The sequence below is a fragment of the Miniopterus schreibersii genome (genome assembly GCF_964146895.1).
Source record: "Miniopterus schreibersii genome assembly, chromosome: 5".
Lineage (NCBI taxonomy): Eukaryota > Metazoa > Chordata > Mammalia > Chiroptera > Miniopteridae > Miniopterus > Miniopterus schreibersii.
This window is the reverse complement of record NC_138106.1, coordinates 46,925,081-46,949,749: the sequence shown is the minus strand read 5'-3', so window position 1 is coordinate 46,949,749 and position 24,669 is coordinate 46,925,081. Positions and strand designations below refer to the sequence as shown.

Sequence of the window (24,669 nt, the reverse complement as noted above, 5' to 3'; positions counted from 1 at the left end):
AGACAATGGAGATAGCATTAGAAACATTTCTTTTGCAAGTCAGTGAAAGCTTTTTATATGTCTTTAATTGCTACATGTTGTTTAACCAGTCTCCTATTAATGGACTTTTAAAGTCTTTCCAATTTCTTGTATTATGAGTAACATCATAAGGGGCATCTTTAATCATGAATATTTGTGTGGACTGATTTTGAAAACCAGGTTGTGGTTTTGAGTTCTTTCTTTCTTTTTTGATGAGTCAGGGAGGTGAACATATTTTTCAGGTCAAGATGTTTTTGAATTAAACCATATCTCTATCCTGAACCAATTTCTCAAAGCCGGACTCTTAAAGACTCTCGAGTCACCTGTTTTCTATGCCTAAGTGCATTTTCATTTAATTTTCAACACTCAAATGATATTATTAAAACATCTGAAGTGTGAGCAATCTCATACCTTCTCTATGTGCAGAGAACAGATGAGCAGATCATCCTAGGCATCAGAAAGTCTAAACATATTTGACAATTTGCTTTGGGTGTGTTCTGAAAATTAGAATAGCAATTTCACCTTGTAAATTGGTTTTAGCTAATCATGAAATGGTTTTACATTCTCCAAGTACTTGCTGGCTCCTAATGGGCAAAGAATCGGAAAGCAAAAAAAAAGCTCATATGGGGGGTTTTCACCCATCACATAGTTCCTTGCAGTATATTATAGTTCCTTGTAGACTTGTCTTTATCCTGCACTAGATCAGGAATTTTGGGAAGCCGTGAATATACATTTGGGACACTGTAATAGGGCCTTGCAATAATATTTGGCATTTGGTGGGCATTTAGAAAATTGTGTTAAAAGGAAGCAAACAAGTGTGAAAACTAGTCAAAGGCAATCTGGCAAATAAATACTTAGAAAATGACCCCGCTCATTTGGAATCATTGTAGATTGGAAGACTATTGAATGCATTTTCCGAGTATCCTAAGGGAGGACTCTTTAGAATCACAAGACTTCTGAAAATGGCTCTCACTGAGGTGGCTCCTGAGGTCAGGATGATAACCTTTGATGGACAGGCTGAAATGAGTTCAGTCATGCTTTTAGGTCACTGTCTTCTGTACATGAATTCCAGGCACACTCTGGGAGGGTGCATTTCAGTCCAATTTGGGAGAAATCTTTGCCTTGTTGAAAAAAATGAAAGCCATCTATTTCTCACTGACTGTAAGGTGACTATGCAATGCCATGCAGAATGGGTCATTAAACCCTTCACCTGCTAGAAGGGGACACTCCGGTGACTTCTTACTACCCTGATAGCATCACTCTGCTGTAACTGTGAAGTTGTTGGCCTCTCTTCACTTTTCCCAACATTTCTCTTCATCTTCTGCACTCCCAGCAGGGCCAGAATCCAGCTTGGCACAGAGAATATGGCAGAAAGATATTAGATGAAAAAGCTGCCTTTATGAAGCTGTCTGCATAAATGGTACCTTTTGTCCCCAGCTCACAAGGAGGATCCCAGGACGGAACAGGAAATGCCTTGAGAAAATTAACCCAGCTCATTGGTGCTGTGAATGGCGCCACCCGATGCCAGGAAATGGCAAGCTTGCTTACGAGAAACATGTCTCGGTGGGCAGCATTTTCTCTAGAGTCCAACAGCGTAAACTACAGTCCTGGGTGGATTCAGCAAAGAGCTTAGAACTAAGTACTGGCACGAAAGCCTTGCTCTCCACACTCTACAGTTCCAAAGTTCTGGAACCTTCTCCATTTCAGGCAGTGCTGTCAGGTGGAGGCTTTTGAAAGGCCAGATGGGATTTGCAGAGAAGGGGTTAATCCTTGGGCCATGTCTCCTCAGATCTCTTCATAATTCATGACATACCTGGCTCCTGAGGATGATGTCAAAGAGAGTATCGTGCCTGCCCGCCCCCGGGCCTCCTGGCTCTGGGGCTGTTATGCTCTGATTAGTGTTAATAATTGATTTATGCAGCACCTTTTACAAGCCTGCAAGTGCCCTCTACAGTCGCCCCCTGTGTAGACACACACATCACTTCTCTTCACCCTCAGATGATAAGCTGCCACCTCGCAGGGTGGGAGGTGGTGCTGGGCGCATCACCTTGGTGGCCTCTTTAGAGCTTTTTAAAAATAAAATTGAATCAAATTGTTTATTTAATTTTGCTTTTTGTTTTATTCCGTTTTGTGTTATACCATAAGAATGTTTTCTTTGTATTAAAAACTTTTCATACAAATAGTATATCTTGAGATGCACCCTATTTTAATTATAATCCCATCACTAGATGTCTAAGTTATTTCCAAAGCTTCATTGCTATAAGTAACTCTCAGTAAACATCTTTGTGTATAAACCTTTGTCTACCTTTTCTGTGGTTTCTTTGGGATTGATTTGTGGCAATCGTGGATATTTTTTTTTAAGACTGGTGCTACACATTGCCCAATTGTTTTCCAAATTTCCCCATTTATTTTTCTAGAATGCCTTTACATTTCTTCAAGTTTAAGTTTATTTGCTCATGGTTGCCCAAGCCCCACTGTGCAAACAGTGCTATCACGATCATCAAGAAACCCTGACTAAGGGCCCTGTGTACTGCACCTAAACCTGATCTCAGATCTGAAAAGAGTAATTGGTCCTAAGACCTGCCCTGTGGGGTCTTCCAGGTGAGGATTCTTTTTACTTTCCCTAACTAATTGGCCTCTTAATGGGGACCATACATTAAAGTTCGGATCTAAAATGAAATCTAGACAGGCTTAATTGTTTTTTACCTGAGTTTTTAGTTTTGCCTCTAGGTGTGTTTCAGCTTCTGGGTTGTCCTAAAGTTGTTTTAACCTCCTCCGTGCTCATCTGAACTGAGATCTTTATATGCCTTCCACCAAGAAACTTAGGCCTCTCTGGCATTTTTGTCTTCTGGGCAGCAGTGTTGAATGAGCCTCTAAAGCAGGGGTGGGGAACGTCCGGCCCACAGGCCATACACAAAATCATTTGGTCTGGCCCTGCCAAAGCAACCACAGGTGGGACTCAAAAATTCAATAAATCTAGGAACTTTTTTCATAGTTAATTTTTAAGTTGATAACTTTGTATGGCCCATGAATGATGTTATAAATATCCAAATGGCCCTTGGCAGAAAGAAGGTTCCCTACACCTGCAAAGCTTAGATGTAGCCACTTTGATTTATTTTTTAGGCTCCTAAAGTCTGTGGCTCACCAATAGGAGGCTTATTAGGAAGCTGATGTTTCTAGTTCCACTTAGATTAGGTAAACTTCAGCACATCAGGTGAAATAAGTCCCACCCAGTACATTCAAGTTTTTCTGGAATTCATGCTAGGGCATCAGGATGATTTAAATTTAGTTCAGATTCGTTTTGCTGGGATGTTGGAAATGAGGGAGTTCCCTGAATAGATGCTGGAGAGACAGCCATGGATGAGGTAAGAATGATACCTTTTTCACTTGGCGGGTTCCAGACTTGGGGCTGTTTCTCCCTCCCCCATTATATGATCATTTTCAGCATGTTTTGTATTTCTCTCTTCACCTGTAATTGGTTAAGTCTTATCAAGTGTTCTTCACTATGTTTGGGGTTGTGTATGTTTTTAGCACATATTGGATATTGACATTTTATGTTATGACACTAATTTTGTAGACAGACTGTCTTTATTATATACACTTCTGGTAAGTTAGGTATGCTGCCACCAAGTGGTGGAGTACCTTAGTTCAGCTGCCCAAGAAGATATAGATGGATTTTTGTCAGAAACTTCAAATGAAAATGTTCTGCTCTTCCCTCACACATTAGACCTTGGATGTTCCAGGCTTTACTTTTAAAAATTTTTATTGAAACACTGAAACTTAAGTAACCACTAAGCAATAATTATTTTTCCTAAACCACAAAATGGATTTCATATCATCTATCGCCGAGAACTGTAGTAAATATCGAATAAAATAACATTTGTGAAAATAGCCTGGGCATGTAATAATTGCCAGTTGAAACTGAGAATTTTATAGTGATGCTATTTTGGGGGAAAGCAAATGCCTAAGTAATGTGGTATGTCTAAATCAATTCTCAATTTTCTTTTATAAAATCAAATCTTTTTTTAAATTAAAAAACATCCTTCCTGTTGTTTTGTCTTCAGTCTTAGGTAGATTCAAAGTCACAGTGCCCCAAGCGTACTTGGAACTGCTACTGTCCCCCTCACTGTTTTCATCAGCCACATACATTGAAGATAAAAGTCTTTGTCTTTTCAAACTTTCCCTTCCAGACACAATTTTCTTTCTCTGAACATGGAAGATGAGGACAAGAAATACATCACTGCCTCAGACTTTTTGTTGCTGAGAGTATAACCTTGGTGAATACACTGACTTGTCATAGGTAATTTCTGTACCAGTTTCCACTGTAGCTTTTACTAAAAGAACACTCCCCCCTCCCCTATCTGTTCCACTCCATCTCATCTCTTCTTGGCTAAAAATACTTCTTAAGAATGTCTTTCTTAAAAGTCCAGCATCACCTAAGTAGAACAAAATAATCTGAACAAAATTTGAAAAAGACTTTGAATCTAGAAAACCACCATATAGCAGTGATGGGCCCAGTGTCTTCTACTGGTTCTGATTGTCCACAAGGCTCTCTCCCAGATAGACAGTGATTTTCTCTTTTTCCTCCCCTCCCCTCCCCTCCCCTCCCCTCCCCTCCCCTCCCCTCCCCTCCCCTCCCCTCCCCTCCCCTCCCCTCCCCTCCCCTCCCCTCCCCTCCCCTCCCCTCCCCTCCCCTCCCCTCCCTTCCCCTCCCCTGGTTAATCTTCACTCCAGGATATTTTTTCCCCATTGAGTTTTAGAGAGTGGAAGGAAGGGAGGGAGAGGGAGGACGAAAGAGAAAAAGAAACACTGATGTGTGAGAGACACATCAATTAGTTGCCTCCTGACCAAGAGGGCTGGGGATTGAACCTGCAACCCACGTACATGCCCTTAACCTGGAATCGAATCTGTGACTCTTCGGTGCATAGGCCGTTACTCTAACCACTGAGCCACACCAGCCAGGGCAACAGTGAATTTCTTGAGGGCCGAGATGGTGGCTCTTGTTTGGTGGGTGAATTTACAGAGCAGCACCTTGCAAGTTGGCTAAATTCAATTAGATTGGGAGCCCCCCAAGGGGGAAGGGCAGTGTCTCACCTCCAGACCACTTGGGGCCAATGCCAGGTTTTTTCCAGACATGAAGTCACTGAGGCCAGACCGAGGTCTTCTTCTGGGTGTCCTCTTTCCTCTGTAAGGGACTGTACCCACAGGGGATGCCCAGCCTCGGGCGGGTGGATTGGCTCTGTGGCAGAGAGAAGGCAGAGCCCTCTCCTGAGGACGGAGCATGGAGGAGCGTGCCAGGGAGCTGGGAGTGGATGCTCTCTCACCAAGGAGGAGCGTTTCTGCTTCTAAATTGAGCAAGTGTGACAGCCAGCCCCATGTCTCCCAGAACCCAGACGACGGGAGCACTTTGTCAGAGCTGTGGTGACTCAGCTAGGACAAATGTTTTTCCGGATAATTTACTGACATAATCCAAGTGTGTGTCCTGATGGCCCTGCTCCGGTTTGCTTTTCCCTCAGAGCCTCCCTCCTCTCCCCACCCCCCACTCATTCTAGGTCAAGAGAGGACCAGCCTTGGTTTTGAGAGCTACCCAGAAACCCTTAAACTGATGCGTTTTTCTCCCTCTCATCTCTCAGGCTGTTCTGTGCTGTCCCGAGCTGGAATTTCATGTTCCCATCACTAGTAATTCATGTGCCAGGTTTTGCGCATTAACTCCTCTTGGCTTGGTGCCTGAGGCATATTCTGAACCCTGAGCTGGGACACGCCCCACTTTGGTTCCTTGCCCAGGAAGAGAATGTCCTGTCATCTCTAGACCACAGCCTGTTGCCTTTGCAGGACGCTCCAGCTTCAGAACTCGTCTGCTGGAGAGAAACTCCCTGTTTTGGACCTGGAGGAAGGCAAGAAGCACTCACTCCTCCCCCTCCCCCAGCCCTGACCGGGGTGGAACAGTCCATTAGGATGCCAGCAAATGGGTCCAGATTTAATTCTGTGCCCACTTGTTTAGTTCTTACATACACACCAACTTAGAATGGCCAACTAATCCTCTAGTTTTCTCAGGCTGCCCCTGAACTTGCAGGCTATTGAGGAGGGACCCTTAGAGCCCTGCCTGTTTAGTTTCAAGTCCTAAACATGTCCCTCCCTCAGGTATCCCCCATCTGGCTCCCCATGGCCTGCCTTGTTGCTCTCAGGCTTGCACCAGTGCCTGAGCCGGCACACTGTTTTATCCTACACGTAAATCCCGGGGACCTCATCAGCACCCTTGACCATGACAGCCCTGCCAGGTGTCAGCAGGAAGGAAGGCTGGCTGCGGGGGGGGGGGGGGGGGGGGCTCCTGCCCTGTATGAAGCAGAACTGCTTTGGCAGAGCCCAGGGGCTGTTGCCCAGAGGGTGCCTGTGTTGGTGGGTTTGTTGGGTTTGTTGGGGATGTGTCTATGTATGTATGTGCAGGCAAATAGGATTTGAGGCTTTCAAGAAAGTGTCTGTTACTTAAGCAGGAGGAAGGGAGGGGACGGATGAAGGTGCATGCAGGTGAGTTTTGACCAAAGACTACTTCCTGGAGGCAGTGTGTGGTTTTTTAAGTGAGGATTCCACCTGCCCTAACAGGAAGTGGGAACCCAGCTGGAGAGTAGGGGATCCTGTGAATGGGTTGGGAGAGGAGGGGATGTGGTGAGAGGAGGAGAGAGAGTGAGGATAGTGGCAACAGTGGTTGAAGTAAGCAAAGGAAAGTGACCACTCTACCTCCTGGCCAGCTGCACACCAGGCCAAGCCGGGGCAGCACATGGCCACACAACCGCAGCCTCTCTTGGGTCAGCTGTCTTCTCTCTGTCATCCCGTTTGGAAAAGCCTCTGCATCTTATAGTCATGGTGACTGAGGCACTGTGGTTAGACAAGTCACAGTCTTTGGAACACGGACTCCATCTTTGGTTTGCTACTCACAGAGGTATGAGCAGTGATTATTGTGACTTTTTTAAAGTTAAATTATGACTTATTTTTCACTCAGCCTAACAGGGGAGGGGTGAGGGGAGAAGGGGTATGGAGAAGGCCAGAGGAGCGTGGCCCTGGGGTTTGTCTGGGGGCATAAGGAAGGGCTATGTAGGGAGTTTGTGGTTTGGTTTCCAGTTGGTTCTTTCTTTCGCTCTGCTGCTTTGGTTTTCATTTCTGCTTCATGTTCTGAGTGTCCCAGAAGGAGAGGATGGACAGCTCTGTGAGGGAGGGAGGGAAATAGGTCAGGAAGTTGCTGTTGGAAATGGATATGTCAATTTCCATCCCATCTCCCCTGGATCTGCCCCTCTGCCACCTGCCCTCTCTGGCCAGCACCCCCTAGACTTCTGGGAGCAATGGTTCTGGTTCTTCTCCAGGAGTTTCCCAGCTCCCTTTGTCTTATCAGAGTAGTTCCTTCCAGATGCCCTGCCCCCAGTCCAGTCTGATTTAGAAAACAGGTCTCTCCCTTTGCTCATTGGCTGTTGTGTTTCAGAGCTTGTGAGACTCTGAAATAATCTGGTTGATTAACAAGCACACCAGGGTTTATGCAGCTAACCCAGGCTGGCCCCTCTGAGGCAGCCCTCCTTTGGAAGGCTGCATACTTGCCATTTCTGGAACTCTTTTTGGGAGCTCCCTTTGGCCTGTGGCATGCTCTTCAGACTGTCTGCAGGATGGTAAACCTTTGTTCTTTCTGAGCCAACTTGATTTTTAGACAGTGCTTTGTTTAAAGGTGACATCAAGGAAAAGTCAGTATGCAGATGCAGAGATCCTGCGTGTTTTTAGACCATCAGAACTGTCACTTTTTTGCCACACCTGGTTGATGCAGGAGGTAATCTTCGGGTCTGGGTCTGTGCTATTTAATACTTCACCATGCCCTGTCATGGGGAAAAAGAGAATCAGGCACATTTTTGCCCCTGGCACTTTTGCAGTAGGAGGGGTTTTTGTTGTTGTTTTGTGTGTGTGTGTGTGTTTAATGTCTTTATTGATTTCAGAGAGAGGAAGGGAGAGGGAGAGAGAGAGATAGAAACATCAATGATGAGAGAGTCATTGGTCAGCTGCCTCCTGCACACCCCCCACTGGGGATCGAGCCTGCAACCCGGGTATGTGCCCTGACCAGGAATCTAACCGTGATCTCCTGGATCATAGGTTGATGCTCTACTACTGAGCCACGGCATTTGGGCCTGTGTGTGTGTTTTAACAGCATTATTTGGCTGGAATTGGGTAGCTGACTTTAAAGAGGTGAAAACTGACAGCCTTCCTCATTTGGCCACCAGAGTGGGGTTTCCCTGGAACTCTTACTGGGGTAAGGGTTGGGTTTGCTTCTGGTAAAGCCGAGGGTGGGACCTAGCAAGGGAGAGTTCCCAGACCTGGAGATGGGCAGACAAATCTCTAGAATCTTTACTATAGCAGAACTTAACCATGGCCATACATGTGAGTCATCAGGGAACAGGAGCACTGCTAAGACACCATCACCTTTGACCTTTACCCCCAGTCCTGGCACCACAGGGGGAGGTGCAGAGGCAAAACATGTGTTGTTAAATGGGTAGAATAGACACAAATTCTTTGAAATAATTATGACCTGGGAAAGCGGACAGAGAATGTCTTCTCGTAAAAATTAAAACAAAGCAAAACAAAGAACAAAAACCAACAAACAAAACCTCTCTGGATGGATGAATATGGATCCTGAGGAGGCCTTGATGGTAGCTGAATCGCAGTGAGAGAAAGCCGGCTGATGGTGGACAGTGCTGAGAGAGGTGCAGGCAAGGGAGCCCTGCCACCTCTCCGAGCTCCTCTCCTGCCTTTCGGACATGGAGCCATCCAGGTGCCCTCCACCTTGTGAAGGGTGAGTTTGAGAACTGTCTGCCAGCAAACACTCCTTCAGGACACAGCATTCCTAGGAGTGGCTCATTTTTCTATAAGGCACTGCTCCTTCCGTTCTTTACTGCTTCTGATTATACCTATTAGAAAGCTTAAAGCAGGTGCTAATGTGTCTTTAACACTTTTCTTTAACACTTGCTGATTTCTGGTTGTTTAAGAAAGTAGGTGTGGTGTGGTTTGGGGTAATCAGCAGAAAGCTGCTGTTAGAGTAGCAGTAAGGAGCAGAAAACTGGTTAACACAGATCTCAGTGATGGGCCAGGGGTGGAAACAAAATCTAGATCCTGCAGCTGGACCCTCCACCACCTGAGAATGGCATGAGAACCTCACAAACGGGTCAGGGGAATCATTTTCTCCTCAGAACTCCAAGATACTTCTTTCTCCTTAAATTCTGAACAGAGTTTGACTCCTGAAATGACTTCAGGGAGAAATGGAGACAGCATACTTCTGGGGAAAAGTGTGAAGTGAGTGACTTGTTGGGGCTACTCTTCCTCCTTTACTGGTTTCTGTCTGCTCTGTGAACTGTCTCCAGGTGTTAAAGGCTGTCCATGCACCCTGGGTCAGACTTTGGTCATCCCTTCAGATCGCCCTGTATTGATGGTCCTGCCACACACAGGGCCAGCTGTGTGTGTGGCAGGGCCTGTGCTGCCCTCATTAAGCAGGAGGTCCTTCACTGGTCTGTCCTTCTGCTCTGCTACCCACTCCTTAATCCAACCCTTTGCCCCAGTGTTCAATTTGTCACCTTCCTTGGACAATTTAATGAATAGGTCTGATTTGAAAGTTATTTCTGCTCCATCACAGCTCAAGCACTGGGCATTCCTGGTCCCCCACGCTCAGATTCTGACACCCCACACGCCACAACTAGCACCAACTGAGCAGAACCTCTTATCGCCCCCTCGCCTGGTCTGCTGGGGTGGTGCTCATTACAGATCTCTACTCCCCCACCTGCCGTCATGATGGAGCAGTGTTATATTTTTTCCAACAACTGTTTCAAGGGAAGATCTTCCAGACGTTCAGAGATACAGGGTAAATCTCAGGTTGCATCGCAGGAGCTGGGGCAAATGGAGTCAGGCCAGAGCACAGTGGAAACCACGAGCAGGATGGTCCTCATTCCTGGGGAAGGGGTTTCAGTACTCAACACAGGGTCCCCTGGGTCCCCAAACCAGATTACTTGATGTCTAGGAGGGTATTTCTTCCTCTCAGTTCCAGAGTCCTCGTGGCTTAATAGAAGACCTGAAGCAGGAAGATTGACACCTGGATGTCTGGCCCAAATGGCCAAAACATCCATCCAGGTGTGACCCTGAGCAAGTCATTTCTTTCCTCTGGAACTTGCTGCCATCAGCACTAAAATGAAGGATTAGCAAGCGTAAGCATTAAAGTTTCTTCATGTGCAAGCACTCTGTGTCTCTCTGAGTCAAGGGAGCATGACAGAGCCTGGAATCAACCAGGTCAGATTTAAATACTCTTCCTGGTGGCTTTAAGCAAGCCACTCAACCTCTTTGAGCCTCCGTCTCCTTATCTATGATAGCAGCTACTCATGAGTTTCACATGAGGAATAAACAAGATAATACATACAAAATGCTTAGCAAAAGTAGATTCTCATGTGCTCAATAAAATTGGCTTTTATTATTAATATATGTTTATGTCCCATTTTTATCAAAAACAGCTGCTCCCAGTCTCGGTAGTCTGACTTTCATTTTCTAGTTCTCTCCAGCTTGAGGTTTTGAGCTCCTCAGGATTTAGAGCCCCAGCCCTGAGCTGGCTACTGGTCTCCTGCTTCCTTGCTGAACTTCACCGCCTCTGCTTCCTTCCTGCAGTGGAGGAGGGGCCAGCACGCAGGCTCTCTTCCACCTCAGGGCCTTTGCACAGGCTTCCTGCTCCGCCTGCATTATTCCTTTTTGTTCCCTTAAGTAGCTTTCTCATAGTTTTGATCTCTGCTTAAATTGTCAGCTCCTCATAGTGGCCTGTCCTGATGACCTGATACGTTCTTAAGACTTATCACAATCTGTACATATTCTCTTTAGCTACTGTCTTATGTCCATCTCTCCCCTGAGAAAGTAACCCTCATGTTTTTGTCTTGTTCACATTTATATCCCTAGTACCTAGCAGTGGGCCAGCCACAAAGTGAATGCTCGGTAAATAAATGTTGAATGAATAAATTAACTAATGGAGAATCTGATGTATTTATATGACACAATATTATTTATGCAGCACCTTCATAACCGGTCTCTCGTTTTTAAGTCGTATAAATCTCTGTAAGGGACACAGAGATTGATCAGCCAGAGTCTGGCAGTACTTACCCCATAGGACAACTGCCATGCAGAAGAAGCACAAGGCGATGGCACTGCACGGGAAGAGCCCTTATCCCGTTGGGGATGGAATGGGATGGAGAGGGAAAGCGTCAGTAAGAGAACACTTCTGGGAGGAAGAGGCGTGTGAGTTGAGCTCAAAATGTGAGCAGTGATCTAGGCAAAGTTGGGGTTGGGGTAGGCAAGCATAAAGGCATAGAGAGATGAGAGGGCAAAGTGTAATACAAAATTGAAACTAATAAAGAAGTTCAGAGAGGTGTGGATAATAGGTTGTGTGTTTTAGTGAGGGATAGGGCTCTCTGACAGAGGAGATCAGCGAAGACCCTGGGAGAAAGTAGCAGTTACCCAACCCTTTAGACAGACGATAATGGGAGGTATCCAGAGTGGTTCACTGCTGTGGCTGGGATGGCATCCAGAGGGAGAGTCTGGGCTTCCCTTGGCCAGGGACCTGAGAAGGAGTTGAGGGAGCAGGTATTGGGAGGAGGTGGCACTTGGTTTCCTGAGGCCAGACCTCTGACCCAGGATAAAGGGTTCTGGGGTTGTCACCGACAGGTGCTCTGCCCTGCTGTCCGGGTCCCAGAGCTCCCTTTGGCTAGAGGCACTGATACCCTAATCCCTGCTTTCTAAACTGACTGAGAATTCTAATGTGTGAGACAGAGCTGGGGTAATAATATCAGCTAAAACTGGAGGCAGATTCAAAGGCCAGCAAGCAGACTGGTCATGTGAGTGTGAATGAGCCGGAAAGGTGTCAAGAATGGAGAGTTTAAGCCCCCTCCAAAGACATTTGAAAGCATTACAAACAACAACTGTGCCTAATAAAACCACTTTGGGGGGTTGAGTTCAATAGTGGGCTGCTGAATTCTGATCTCTGCGAGGCATGGGGGGCTACCAGGAGTGCAGAGGGTCAGGGGTGACACCTACTCATTAGTTCTTTACCACCCACTGCCGAGACCCCACACCTGCACCTGTCAGACCCGGGGCAGCCTCAGAGTTCCCAGCTCAGTGGGTCAAAAGATGACTCTGGGAATCAGATGTGGGCAGGACCTCAGGGCACCAAGAGACAGCCATTATTTACCCCGAAGTTTCAGGTGAGGCTGCCAGGTCAGGTGTATGACAAGAAGCAGAAACTCCCCAGGGATTTCATAGCAAGTTAGAAGTAGAGAGGGAAGCCCAGGAAAGCAGCTCTCCAGTGGGCATCTGGTTGAGCACAGACATGTGGGGAGGGCAGCTGCCAGGCTGAAGGGAAAGCTTCCTGGGGCCAAGAGAAGAGGAGCTCCTTTGCAGAAGGAAACAGAAATGCACTGCGAGGATGGAAACCCTCCAAGCTGTGCTTACAGTAAGTGACTGTTCGAGAGAGCACAGGCCATGGAGAGAGGAATCTGCTTGCATCTTTGACAGGCTCCTGTAGAGCCCAGCTGTTGGTTCTCCTTGCAGATGTTGTTCTGACTGCATTTTGTTGTTCTGTCTGATATATTTGTGTGTGACCCGCTATTTATTAATGCCTATTCTAACCTGATTTGGACAGAGTGAGTCTTTATCATTCAACTCTCACAAACCACGCTTAAGAGAGTCTAGGTGTTGTCCTTGGATCACCTGGGGAGACTCCTAGGCCTCACCTCAGACTGATTTTCATCAGAATATCTGAAAGGGAACCTTCTGATCATCATTTTAAATGTGTCCTAAGTGATAAGTGAAAGTCACTAAAGATGAAAAACATTGGCATAAAGTTGTGACAATGCTTTTTTGAGATAGCACAGGCTCTCTGAGTGCAAACAGCCCCAGTGACATGTAATGAACAAAAAAACAAATGGTCTAGAACTGAGTACAAGAAATATCTGATCAATCATCCGGTCATTCAGTATGTGTATGTTCTGGGCCGAGAGCCCCTGAGGGCCTGTGAAACAGTTCCCAGCTCAGTTTGAAGGGAATGGAAGGGAATGGAATTTATCACAAAGGGTGAGAAGCTGGCCAAGGGGACCCAGGTCTCAAGCCCCAAATGAGAAATAATGAGAAGTAATGGCAGGGTGATGGAGCAGTGGCTGTATTCTCCCCCTAAAGTAGGGGGTGGGAAACAGGGAGGGTCACTCCCTCTCTTTTCCTCTTCTCAGTGGACTTAAAGGCCTGCTGCTCCAAGCTTCACCTTTCTATGTCCCTGTCCTCACAATACACAGTGCAAAAATTCAGCCCCTGAAAATTTTATTTGGGCTAATACGTATCTTTTAAAAGGTAAATAATCTAAAGGGGAAAGGAGGGATACCTGTTAGTTATATTCCAGTGTAAATTGCTATGTTCAGACTGCTGCACATACAAGCACACTGAGCGAGAGGAGGGGATTTCTGGGGGCATGGAGGCTTGGGAGAGAGGCAGGCTGGGGAGCCCCTGTGGGACTTGGGGTCGCCAAAGAGTAGTGTGTAGACCGTGGCCACTTCTGGAATCAGGGAGACAGGGCCAAGGGATGGGAGTGCACCCAAAACAACCTCCGATGACATTTCCTACAGTTATCCCAGAGATCAACTAGGAAGACTGCTTCCCGGCTCCCACCCAGTTCCTGCCCCAGCACCCACTGAAACTGCCCTGACCAATGGGACCAGGCCTCTCAGTTGCTGAATGTGGTAGTTCCAATCTCAGTGACCTGACTCTCTGCAGCACTTTACACCTGTTCCTCCTTGAAATCCTCTCCTCCCTTGTTTCTTTGCGCTCCTCTCCTGGTTTCCGCTCACCTGTCTGTGTGTTTTCCCTCAGGCTCATCTACTTCCTTCTCTCATCTCTTAAACATTGATATTCCATCAGTGTTCTGTCCTTGACTCAGAAGATGGCTCTCCTCATCTTACTCATTTTCACTGGGTGATCTCACCCTCTTCTGTGCACACCTACTACCACTGTTCATGGGTATATTCAGTCAGCAAATGTTATTGAACATCTACTAGGTGCCAGGCACAGTATGACTCCCAGGTTAAAATTTCTCTTTATATCTCCAGACAGCTCATCAAATTACCTTCAGAATTTCACATATATACATGAAATATTATTTATATTTACATTATTATTCATAATACAATAATAAAAATAACTGTCTTAAGCTTGAGACAGGGCTTCAGGAGCAAATGATTCAGTAAGGTTATTCTCTTCGGGAAAAACTTGTAAGGGAGCAGAGAGTTGGAGAAACAGAATAGGAACGGGAAGGACTGAGCAAGGATGTGGTCTCAGTCTAATCAGAGACCTACTGGTTGAATGGGAGGCTTTGGAGCCTAAATCACACACCGGAGTTGCTCTGCATTAAGGTAAAGAGTCTGAGCTTTGGCATTCCTGTATAAGAGAGGCACTGCCCTCCCTGGGGTGTGGGTATAACCTCTTGGAAAACGGGAACCCATCAGCCAAAGGCAAGTCTCCAGAGATGGGGCAGGTATAAAGCTGATAGCGCAACACTGCCTGAGCTGGGGCCGGGCACAGTGGGCAACGAAAGAGCCCTGGGTGGGACTCCAACAGCGGCTCCTACAACAGATGAGACATCATCCAGCCCATATGCCTGGTACCGTCATAAGTGCTTTACGTATATCGAACTTAACCTTTAAAGTAGCCATGTAATGTAGTTACTGTTTGTGTTTTACAGTGCAGGAGCTGAGGCATAGAGATTAAAAGCAACTTGCCTAAGGTTTCTCAATAAGAAAATGATGGAGCTGGGATTTAGACCGAGGAAGGGTGGTTCTAGATTCCATACCCTTACCTGCCTCTGCTTCCTCAGTGTATTGGGTTTCAGCACACACCAGGCACTGTATTAGCCACTGGGAATCCAGCAGTGAATGAATACAAAAATCCCTGCCCTCATTGTGTTTATTTTCTAGCGCGTTATCACTCTCTTCCTTACCCACGTGCCTAAACCAAAGTGAATTACTTGAACTTTCTCAGTATGCCATGGTCCTTGGCTTCTGTGATTCTGTCATTTGCAGACTTCCGAATAGAGGGCATTTCCTTAGACTCCTTGCCATAATTTCCCTCATCTCCTGTGAGCTCCCTAACCTAATCCCCTTATTTCTGACACTTAGCCCCCACCACCAATGACCAAAACACCACTTGTAGTGGCAATGGTGGTGGGATGTAATAGAATATAGTGACCTGAGTATGGGCTTTACAGTCAGCAGTCCTGGTTTGGATTATTTTTTTAGCCACTTGCTAGTCATGTGACCATCAGTAAATTCTGTGCCACAATTTCATCATCTCTTACATGGAGATTACCAGTTTATAAGGTATTGTGAGGAAAAAATGAAATATTTTATGTCAAGTGCCCTACCACAGTCCCTGGCATAGAGTAAGTGTGTGGTAAAAAGTTATTTTCCCTCCCCCAGCTCTGCTTCTTACTTGAAACCAAACACACAAGCACCTTGAGAGATCAGGCTGTTTCTCGGAAAGATGCCAATTATATTAGCTCTCAGCCCCGGGCCTCTTTCCCATCTCCTGAGTTAGTGAGAACTTCTAGAGAATATTAGTACCTGATTTCTATTTTAGTTGTCAGAAACCTTCTACTGACCACCCCGTTTAGATACTGGGATAGTAAAACTCCAGTTCTTGGTGGCAACACTCACTGTTGTTAGGGATGGAGATTTCTCATGTCAGCACAATTATGGCAACAGGATGGAGCCTGAGGCGCAGGAAGTTGGTTGTATCGAAGGTAAGATCTACAGTTACCTTGCAGTGCCTGACCTAAGTGGGCATGCAGCAAATGTGAGTCAACCTGAACAAAACAGCTCAAAGAGAAAAACCATTAAGTCACAGTAGAAAAGTGGATAAAAGATCTGCTTAGGTAATTCACAGAAGAAATACTTCCAGGTCATTAGCTATAGCTAGTAATCAGAGAAATGCAAATTTAAGTGTAATACAATGTTTTTCCTAGAAACTGGGCAAAGATCTCAATGTGGTGAGGATATAGTAAGGTGGAGGGGGTACCATCATGTACTGCTGGTAGACATGTAAGTTGGTACGTCTTTCTGCAAAGCAGTAATGAGAGTGATTAAATAAGGTATGGTATAGGAATAAGATGGATGGACTATATGTCATTAAGTGTAACAGTTTCAAGGAAATTTTAGACATGATAAAAACTATGTTATAATGAAAAGTAGAACAGTATATGGTATGAAAATTACATGTACAAAGAAGACTGGAGGGAAAATAGGACAGAGTGTTATGAATTCCTATTGGTATTTCATATAGATCTTTGAACTTTTCTATAATTAACAGGTGTTTCTTTTATAATGGGTAAGAAATTACATAATTTAAGAAACTGATACATTGTTTTCATACAATAGGTCAGACAAAATTATTTATGAATGACTCTGGCCATGTGTTGACTCAGATTTGGGAGAAATAAAAGACTCAGCCTTCTTCCCATGCTGACTCTAGTCCTTTGTCTCAGCAAGAAGAAATGGAAAGAGTCTCCCGCCTGGGCAGTTCCCCGTCTAACTGGGAGGCCTGAGTAAGCTGCCTTGTGCTTGAGACAATCACACAATCACAGCAGCTCTGGTCTCTTCACCAGGGTGCAATATTCTCAACACTGTTGAGATATGAGAGTGAAGCCTGAAAAGAGATTTTGTTTCCATTTGTGGCTTAATTCTTCCCATTGTGGCCTTACCTCCTGTAGCTGTAAGCGATTGGTATGTGGTGGTGCACATCTGTGGGTCGGGTAACATGCACAGTGGTTTAAGCAAGTACAATCTGGGGAATAGGAAATTAAGTGGAAGACCCTAAGGAAATACTCCACCAGTGTTTATATAAAAATGCAAATTAACCAAAGTATATTTTGAGTTATAAAATAAATGGATAGGTTAAATAAGCCACGAAGAAGAGAAGACCCCCTAACTACCAGAGTATAAACTTTCTTCTAAACTGAGATGTTATAACTATTTTGACCTTCTTTTTTTTTTTCTTTTGATTCTTAGGAGTTACAGTTAAAGTTCAAATGTTTAAATAAACTTTGCTACTTAATAAGCAATATAGCAACATCTTGATTCACTTAGCCTGCTTATTTTTCGGTTTTCAAGATGGTCACTATTGCTTCGTCTGGCCTTGATTTTAGGAGTAGCTTCTCCTCTCTTAACTTCCTGAAATATGCCTTTTTATACCCTGACTCTTATAATGGAAGTACATGAGAAAATAGACTGTATCTACCTTTCCAATCAGTCCCACATTTGGCCATCTATGAGTAATCAGCATGACTCAACAACCTAATTTTTTATAAAGCTGACAAACATTTTGAACTACAAGTAATACATCTCAATACCATGGTGGCAAATATATATTATTAATACTTCCTGTACCATCTCTTATCAACTGATAGAATTAACCTAGAACCTCTTATTGAAAAAGACTTTTTGGCCCAGTTTGGGTTCAGTGGTAAAGTGTACTAGTGACTGCCATTGCTGTGGGCATGGGGAAGGGCAGCCTTCATGCCAAGGACTTTCCATCTCAGAGGTAAGTGTGACAGGATCCCTGGCTGAAATGGGGAAAACATGATTCCTCCCAGGAGCAAGAGAGACAAAAACTAAATGTAAAAATTATAATTTGCGAGTACCCAAACAGTAAACACCCCAACAGGTGCAAATGACTGCAGGGAAGGCTGAGTCATTTGCTAAGTGCTAGGAGAAGGCAGAATGCCCTCATCAGATGGAGTTAATCCAGAAAGGTTTTCTGAGGCAGTGCATTTTGAGTTGGATTGGCAGGCAGCCAGGAGACCTGGTGTGAAGTTGGAAGGGTGATCCAGATCTTAAAAGGAATGCAGATTTCTGGATGCTTTCTGACTGTGTACTTCAGAGTCTCAGCTCCCCAGTGTGACCATGCCTGACCTCTGGCCTCCCCACAGTGAGGACGTGTGCAAACGTGGCTTCACCGTCATCATCGACATGCGGGGCTCTAAGTGGGACCTCATCAAGCCCCTCCTCAAGACACTGCAGGAAGCCTTTCCAGCCGAGATCCATGTGGCCCTCATCATTAAACCCGACAACTTCTGGCAGAAACAGAAGACCAACTTTGGCAGCTCCAAATTCATCTTTGAGGTGAGCCAGACCTCTCTCTTAGAACCCCCTTTCCCTTCCGCCACCCACGCATTTCTCTCTTGTGCTTCTCCATCTACCCTACTGTACGTATGTCTGTGGCTGGTATTTCAGGATTCTTTGGCTACTGTGGCCTTGCCAGTTGGTGTCTGGGGAGGGATGAAAGGATCAAAAGATTGCCTTGATTGCACAGTGTCAGTAGGCAGTTCTGTGTACTGTTGGTGAATGTGTAAATTAGGACCATTGTTTCTGGGGGCAACTTTGTAATTTGGGTCAAATGCCTTAAAAAGAGTTTGTACCTATTGACCTAGTAATTCTTGGGAATTATGTTTAATATAAAAACTAAACAAAACGTCTTGAAAATCTAATTGTAATTATAAACAAATAAAGATCTACAAGGATATTCATTCATCATAGTGTTTTGCAATAATATACACACACATGTATATACATATATGCATATATATACATCTACATACACACATATATAGTTTGTATCCTGAGTGTCCATTAATTTTGGTGACATTAATACACAAATACTACGAAATCATTAAAAATCATTTAATTATATGTCAATTCTATCTCAGTTCAAATCATATTTAGAGAAATAGTGTCTTTGAAAAATGCTCATGATATATTGTTTAAAAAAAGGCAGGTTATAAAAAAGTCTGGGCAGTATAATCTAGAATTTGTATGAAGACGACTGAGAGACACATGAAAATGTTAGTGGATTATTTATAGGTGCCTGGATTAAAGGTGATTTTTATTTTCGTCATATTTTCTATTTTATACTATAGAGAACATGTTATTATTATTTTTTTTAGCTAGGTTTTCCCAGAGAGCATATGTCTCTCCTGAGAATTTTTAATGGTGACACATCAGATTAAATCAGTGATTTAGGAACCTTTGTTCCAACCAAATCCAAGCTTTTCCCTTTTCCCAAAACTCTAGCCCTCATGTTGGAACGGCAGAGCTGCTCTTAAATTTGGAGCAACTTTCCATTCAAGACCCTTTTCCCCTGGGCCAGGAGTGCCTGTGTGTGGTGTGGTGGCCCCCATAGTCTGTGAAGGAGCACAACACTCTGACTACCTGAGTGAAGCAATTCTCACTCTGTTTAAATAACACAAAAAATTTGACTTGGTATAAAAACCGTTAGCTCTCTTACTCTCCTGGCACCCCTACCCAACACTAGGAGCCCTGTATTTTTGTAGTTTTGGTTTGTTTATACAGAGGTGGTGATAACAAGCCTATATATTAATAGCCTGAAAGATTGAAAGTAATCTTCCCAACAAGTCCTGAAACTGTTTCAGTATAGCTGCCCATCCCATCCCATCTCCCTTCACCCCAAATTTAGCAAGCTTGTTTCTGCCTCCTAAACAAGAAGCACAGGAAGGATCTGGGACCTCCCACTCAGAAGAGCATTTACAAAGCAGTGCCTAACAAAGAGCCATTGCCTCATGCAGACTGAGAGTACAGGCTTGTTCAATGGCAGATATTTAATGAATAATTGGTGCATATAATCATGGCAGACTTCCTGGACATGGTAAACTTGGAGCCAGATTAGAAGGGGACAGTGCTCTAGAACAGGGCTGCTCAAAGTTTAATGCACAGAGTCCCCTGGGGATCTTGTTCAGTGCAGATTCTGACTCAGCAGATCTGAATTCTGAGATGCTGCGTTTCCAGCAAGCCCCCAGGTGGTCCTAATGCTGCTGCCCGAAGGCCACACTTTGAGTAACAAGGATCTAGATTAGCAGAGGTCTGTATCACTGACTACACATTAGAATCACCTGGGGAGCTTTTAAAACTACTCATGTCCACCTGGCCAGGCATGGCTCAGCAGTTGAGCATCAACCTAGGATCCAGGAGATCACGGTTCAATTCTTGGTTAGGGCACATGCCCAGGTTTCAGGCTTGATCCCCAGTCGGGGGTGTGCAGGAGGCAGCAGATCAATGACGACTCTCTCATCATTGATGTTTCTATCTCTCTCTCCTTTCCTCTCTGAAATCAATAAAGATATATTAAAAAAAAAAAAAAAAAATATATATATATATATATATATATATATATATATAACTACCCATGTCCAAGCTCCAGTCCAGGCCAACTAAATCAGCGAAGGGTATGTGCTACCAGGAGAGCCTCAGTGCAAGGCTGAGCCCACCCAGCCTGAGGCAGAAAGATAGACTCATATCCTTGCAGGCCAAGTATTGACCCACATTGCTTAATGCAACTGTGATGATGTCCTGGGTCATGAGCCTGGGCAGGTTTTCAAGCTATGAAGAAATAGACCCCCAGGCACTTATCCTGCTTCTCTTGCTTCTAGCACCTGAAGCCCTGCTGCAGTGGACTGGGGGCTGGAGAGGAGGAAGATGAAGGCAGCAGAGACTTAAAGACAGCCTTTCCTAGAATAGCAAGTGGTGGGCAGGTGAAGAGGCTTTTTGAGCCAGTCAGCCGGTCTCTTGAAACTGCTTACTCCAGCTGATTTGTGGCTAATGCCCAGTGGGCCACATGCTCACCCACTGGCACTTTCCTAGGCAGGCTGTGGTCATCATTATGTGGACTTACCTTGGCCTTTCCCCTTGACTTTCTCTCTTCCTGCCTACCGCTGCCCTGGTCTTCCCCTCACTCCCCCCACTTCACTGAGTCTCCCTCTCTGTGTCTGCCCTCCAGACAAGCATGGTGTCCGTTGAGGGCCTCACGAAGCTGGTGGACCCCTCGCAGCTGACTGAGGAGTTTGATGGCTCCCTGGACTACAACCATGAGGAGTGGATCGAGCTACGGCTCTCTCTGGAGGAGTTCTTCAACAGCGCCGTGCACCTGCTCTCACGCCTGGAGGACCTGCAGGAGATGCTGGCTCGAAAGGAGTTCCCCGTGGACGTGGAGGGCTCTCGGCGGCTCATCGACGAGCACACGCAGCTCAAGAAGAAGGTGCTGAAGGCCCCTGTAGAGGAGTTGGACCGGGAGGGGCAGCGGCTGTTGCAGTGCATCCGCTGCAGTGATGGCTTCTCAGGGCGCAACTGCATCCCCGGCAGTGCCGATTTCCAGAGCCTGGTGCCCAAGATCACCAGCCTCCTGGACAAGCTGCACTCCACCCGGCAACACCTGCACCAGATGTGGCACGTGCGCAAGCTCAAGCTGGACCAGTGCTTCCAGCTGCGGCTCTTTGAGCAGGATGCAGAGAAGGTAGGAGGGGAGCTGGCCCACCTGAGGCTGGGGTTTGGGAGAGGCGGGCACTGCTTTTTAGGGAAACTGATCGAGGCTGCTAGTCCAGCTTTCTGATTAATGACAATACTTTTGTGGAAAGCTTTTTTTTAAAAAGAACTTACTGGTTTTAGCTGGTACACAATTATTTCAATCTTGTATCTGGCCATTGATCACTGACTTTTTAAAGCTCTTCTTATAAAGTGTTTATTATGCGCCAGGCACTGTTCTAAGCACCGAGTATAAATTAACTCATTTTAATCCTCTCATGTCCTATAGGTAGGTGTATTATCATTTTCCCATTTTACAGATGAAGAAACTGAGAGGCTAAATAACTTGGCCAAACAAGGAACTACAGTGAGGCTGCAGAGTCCATGCTTTTCCCTACTGCTGGACACTGCCCTCTCAGGACATGTAGTGGAGGGTTCAAGCCGGCTGTGCAACAAAAATAACAATACTGTTGCCAGGCACAGTACCATGACTTAGTGATTATTGCCGGGCAGTGTACTTGACTACTGACAGAGCATTTCAATGCAGAGCCTTATTTAATCTGCACGGCTTTCTCATCCTTTGAGGTGCGTGGTGGTGCTGAATGCAGGGAAATTGAGTGCTCCTTGATCTTGGGGCTATAATGGCAGACTTGACGTATGAATCCAGCTTTTTTCAGTTTGAAGTGTGGGGCTCTTTTTGCCATCCCACTTCTTTCTGAATGTTTTTTTCTCAGCAGCTCGGCATTTAAGCAAAGCCCCATTTTTCCAGCAGTGAATTTTCATAGCATTCCCCTTATCAGGGGAGATATGAGACAGTGAAAAAGAAAAATATATAGTGCCTCTTTGCTGAGGACACAAAGGTATCTTCTCTAGGTTCTTTTCAAGCTAAAGAAGAGAGTTTGCTATTATATGTGCTTTAGGAGGGTGAAATGGGCTCTCCTCCTATCAGTTTTCTGGAAATAACATATTTAAATGCGCCATGCTACTCTGCATCTCTCAGTAACCTGTGAATTTTACAGACAGTGTCTAATACAGTGGTTTTGTGTCTTTTCAAAGCTCATATTGAAAATGTCTCTAGATATTTTTAAATGATAAAATCAGGATATAAAACTCTATATAATATGCATATATATTTATAACCCATGGACACAGACAGTAGCATTGGGAAGGCCTGGGGTGGGGTGGGGGTTGAGTGGAGGGGGCAAAAAGGGAGAAAATGGGAGACATCTGTAATACTGTCAACAATAAAAAAAAAAAGTAAAAAACACCTCCATATAATGATGATCCCAACTTATGTGGGAGTGCCAGCATAAGTATGCCTGGAAGAAGATTCACCACAGTGTTAATAGTTTTGATTCTCAGGGGCCAAGCTTATGGTTAATTTTAATTTCTCTGTATAAATTTTATGTATTTTCCAGTTTTTTATAATTTATAATCAGAAGAAAATCAATACATGTAATTTTTAAAGAATGCATAGTTCCTTTCTACAACAGAACTTCTGAACATCATTTAAGCCAAGGGACATGTAGAGCTTTCCTACATAATCTTAGAAGTTGCTGGGTTTTCCCTGACCTTCCTGAGAGCTCTTTGCCCAGTGGCCTGGCAGCCTGGGTCTGACCCTGGTCTGCTCTGGGAAGGGCCACTTAGACTACAGAATCCTGGCTCTATTCACCAGGTGATGAGACACCAGGTCAGGAGCCATCTCTTCTGTGAAACCAGTCACAGGTACTTTGGCTCCTGTGACTAGTGTTAGAAAAGTCTGGATTAGCTCTTTTCTACTTGGGGTCTCTGTGGAAGGGTATGGACCCCTTCTTAGAATAATATTTGTAAATGTAAAAAATAATATTTGTAGGCTTAGAAAATAATTATTGAAATATAGTCAACAAGTTTAAAAGTAGCAGGAACATATGTACTTCTTTAGGAACATGTTAAATAACAAAATCTACTTGAAGTCTCACAACTACTATGATTTTGACGTAGCAATGAGCATAAATGATATTTTAGAGCAACTAACCCTGATGTGATATGAAAATGTGTATATTTCTTTTGATTCAGAGATGCAGGTATTGCTAACAGTAATGTAGTTTGTTGCCTACATTCATAATTGAAGAGAATGCTCTATTTAGGTTAGAGGCTAGTGAAAATAAAGGCATATCTTTTCCCCATCCAAGTATGTGATCCCTGAATCCAATACTCTAAGTTTAGGTTCCATGTACCATGATGTGCTTGTACCTTATAAAGGTGTGTGTGTGTGTGGTGTGTAGAGGGGGAGGGGAGGGTAGAGAATGTCAAAAACAAAACAGGGACTGAAAGGGTGATGGGAAGAGAGCAGCCCAGGAATATTTTGACATTGAGTCAGTGGTGAAAATGCTGCTCAGGCATGACCCAGCTGCCACAGAAAATGAGCTGGGTGTGGGGAATGGGGGGAAAACAGTCCTTTTAAGTGGCCTCAAGATTAATCTAAAATATCTGTGCAGAACTAAGTGCTTCAGCCCTCGACTTATTTGGTGTTTCTCAAAGGGGGTGAGGAGGGTGGCGGTTTGGATGAGGGTTGTGTGTATGTGGATCCACATCTAAACAAGGGCTCGAGGAAATAGTTACTGCATGAGCCACAGCTGAGGCTCTTCTGGTGGGAGGCTTGTTGGAGGCTGTAATTCCAGATCCGGGAAGCTCTTGGCAATCAGAGGAGTCTGGTGCTCACCCAGCTTCTATTTTTGGTAAGGGGTGGGCTCAGAGTCTCCCCTCTGGCTCAATAAGGTGACAGCTTGTTTCCCAGGGCTTGAATAATCGGTGGTGTCCCCCTTTGCCAGCTGGCCTTGGAGAGTGAAGCCACCTCTCACCACCTTCCCCTGACCTCTGTGATGACTCCCTGCATTCTTTGTCTTGGGGGGGGGGGGGGCGTGGAGAGGGAGCCATTATCTCTCCCAATTAAGCATTTAGGGAGGAGGGACTATGTTCCACAGATAATTCATGAAGCAGAGCACCAGGTCATTTAATAAACTTCTGTCGAGCAGCTGTCATGAGCCCAAAACAAGGCCCTTGGATAAGGACAAGTAGGCCAGAATTTTTGTCCTGGAGCAGCAAGCTGTCATATACTCCTACTTATTGTTATTTATGTCTGCTGTGTGCACCCCACTGTCCTAGGCACAGCCTCTGTAATTGGGAGTTTTTAGAGAATGGGGTATATGGCAGCTCATCAATGACAGGAAAGCCTTACTGAGCAATTTGTGGGAGAGCTGGGTAATTCAAAGGTAAT

General features: G+C 45.0%; 1 protein-coding gene across 16 annotated transcripts in view; it reads left to right on the top strand.

Annotated features, from left to right (window-relative positions):
• KALRN (kalirin RhoGEF kinase) overlaps positions 1–24,669 on the top strand; it is a gene marked incomplete at its 3' end in the record, with an annotated part of 571,907 nt that overhangs the window by 192,029 nt on the left and 355,209 nt on the right. For all 16 annotated transcript variants that reach the window (XM_081139141.1, XM_081139136.1, XM_081139139.1 and 13 more), the window contains exons 4-5: positions 18,032–18,224; positions 20,893–21,405. In XM_081139141.1, coding sequence (XP_080995267.1) covers positions 18,032–18,224; positions 20,893–21,405 — 706 coding nt within the window. The remainder of the gene's footprint in view (positions 1–18,031; positions 18,225–20,892; positions 21,406–24,669) is intronic.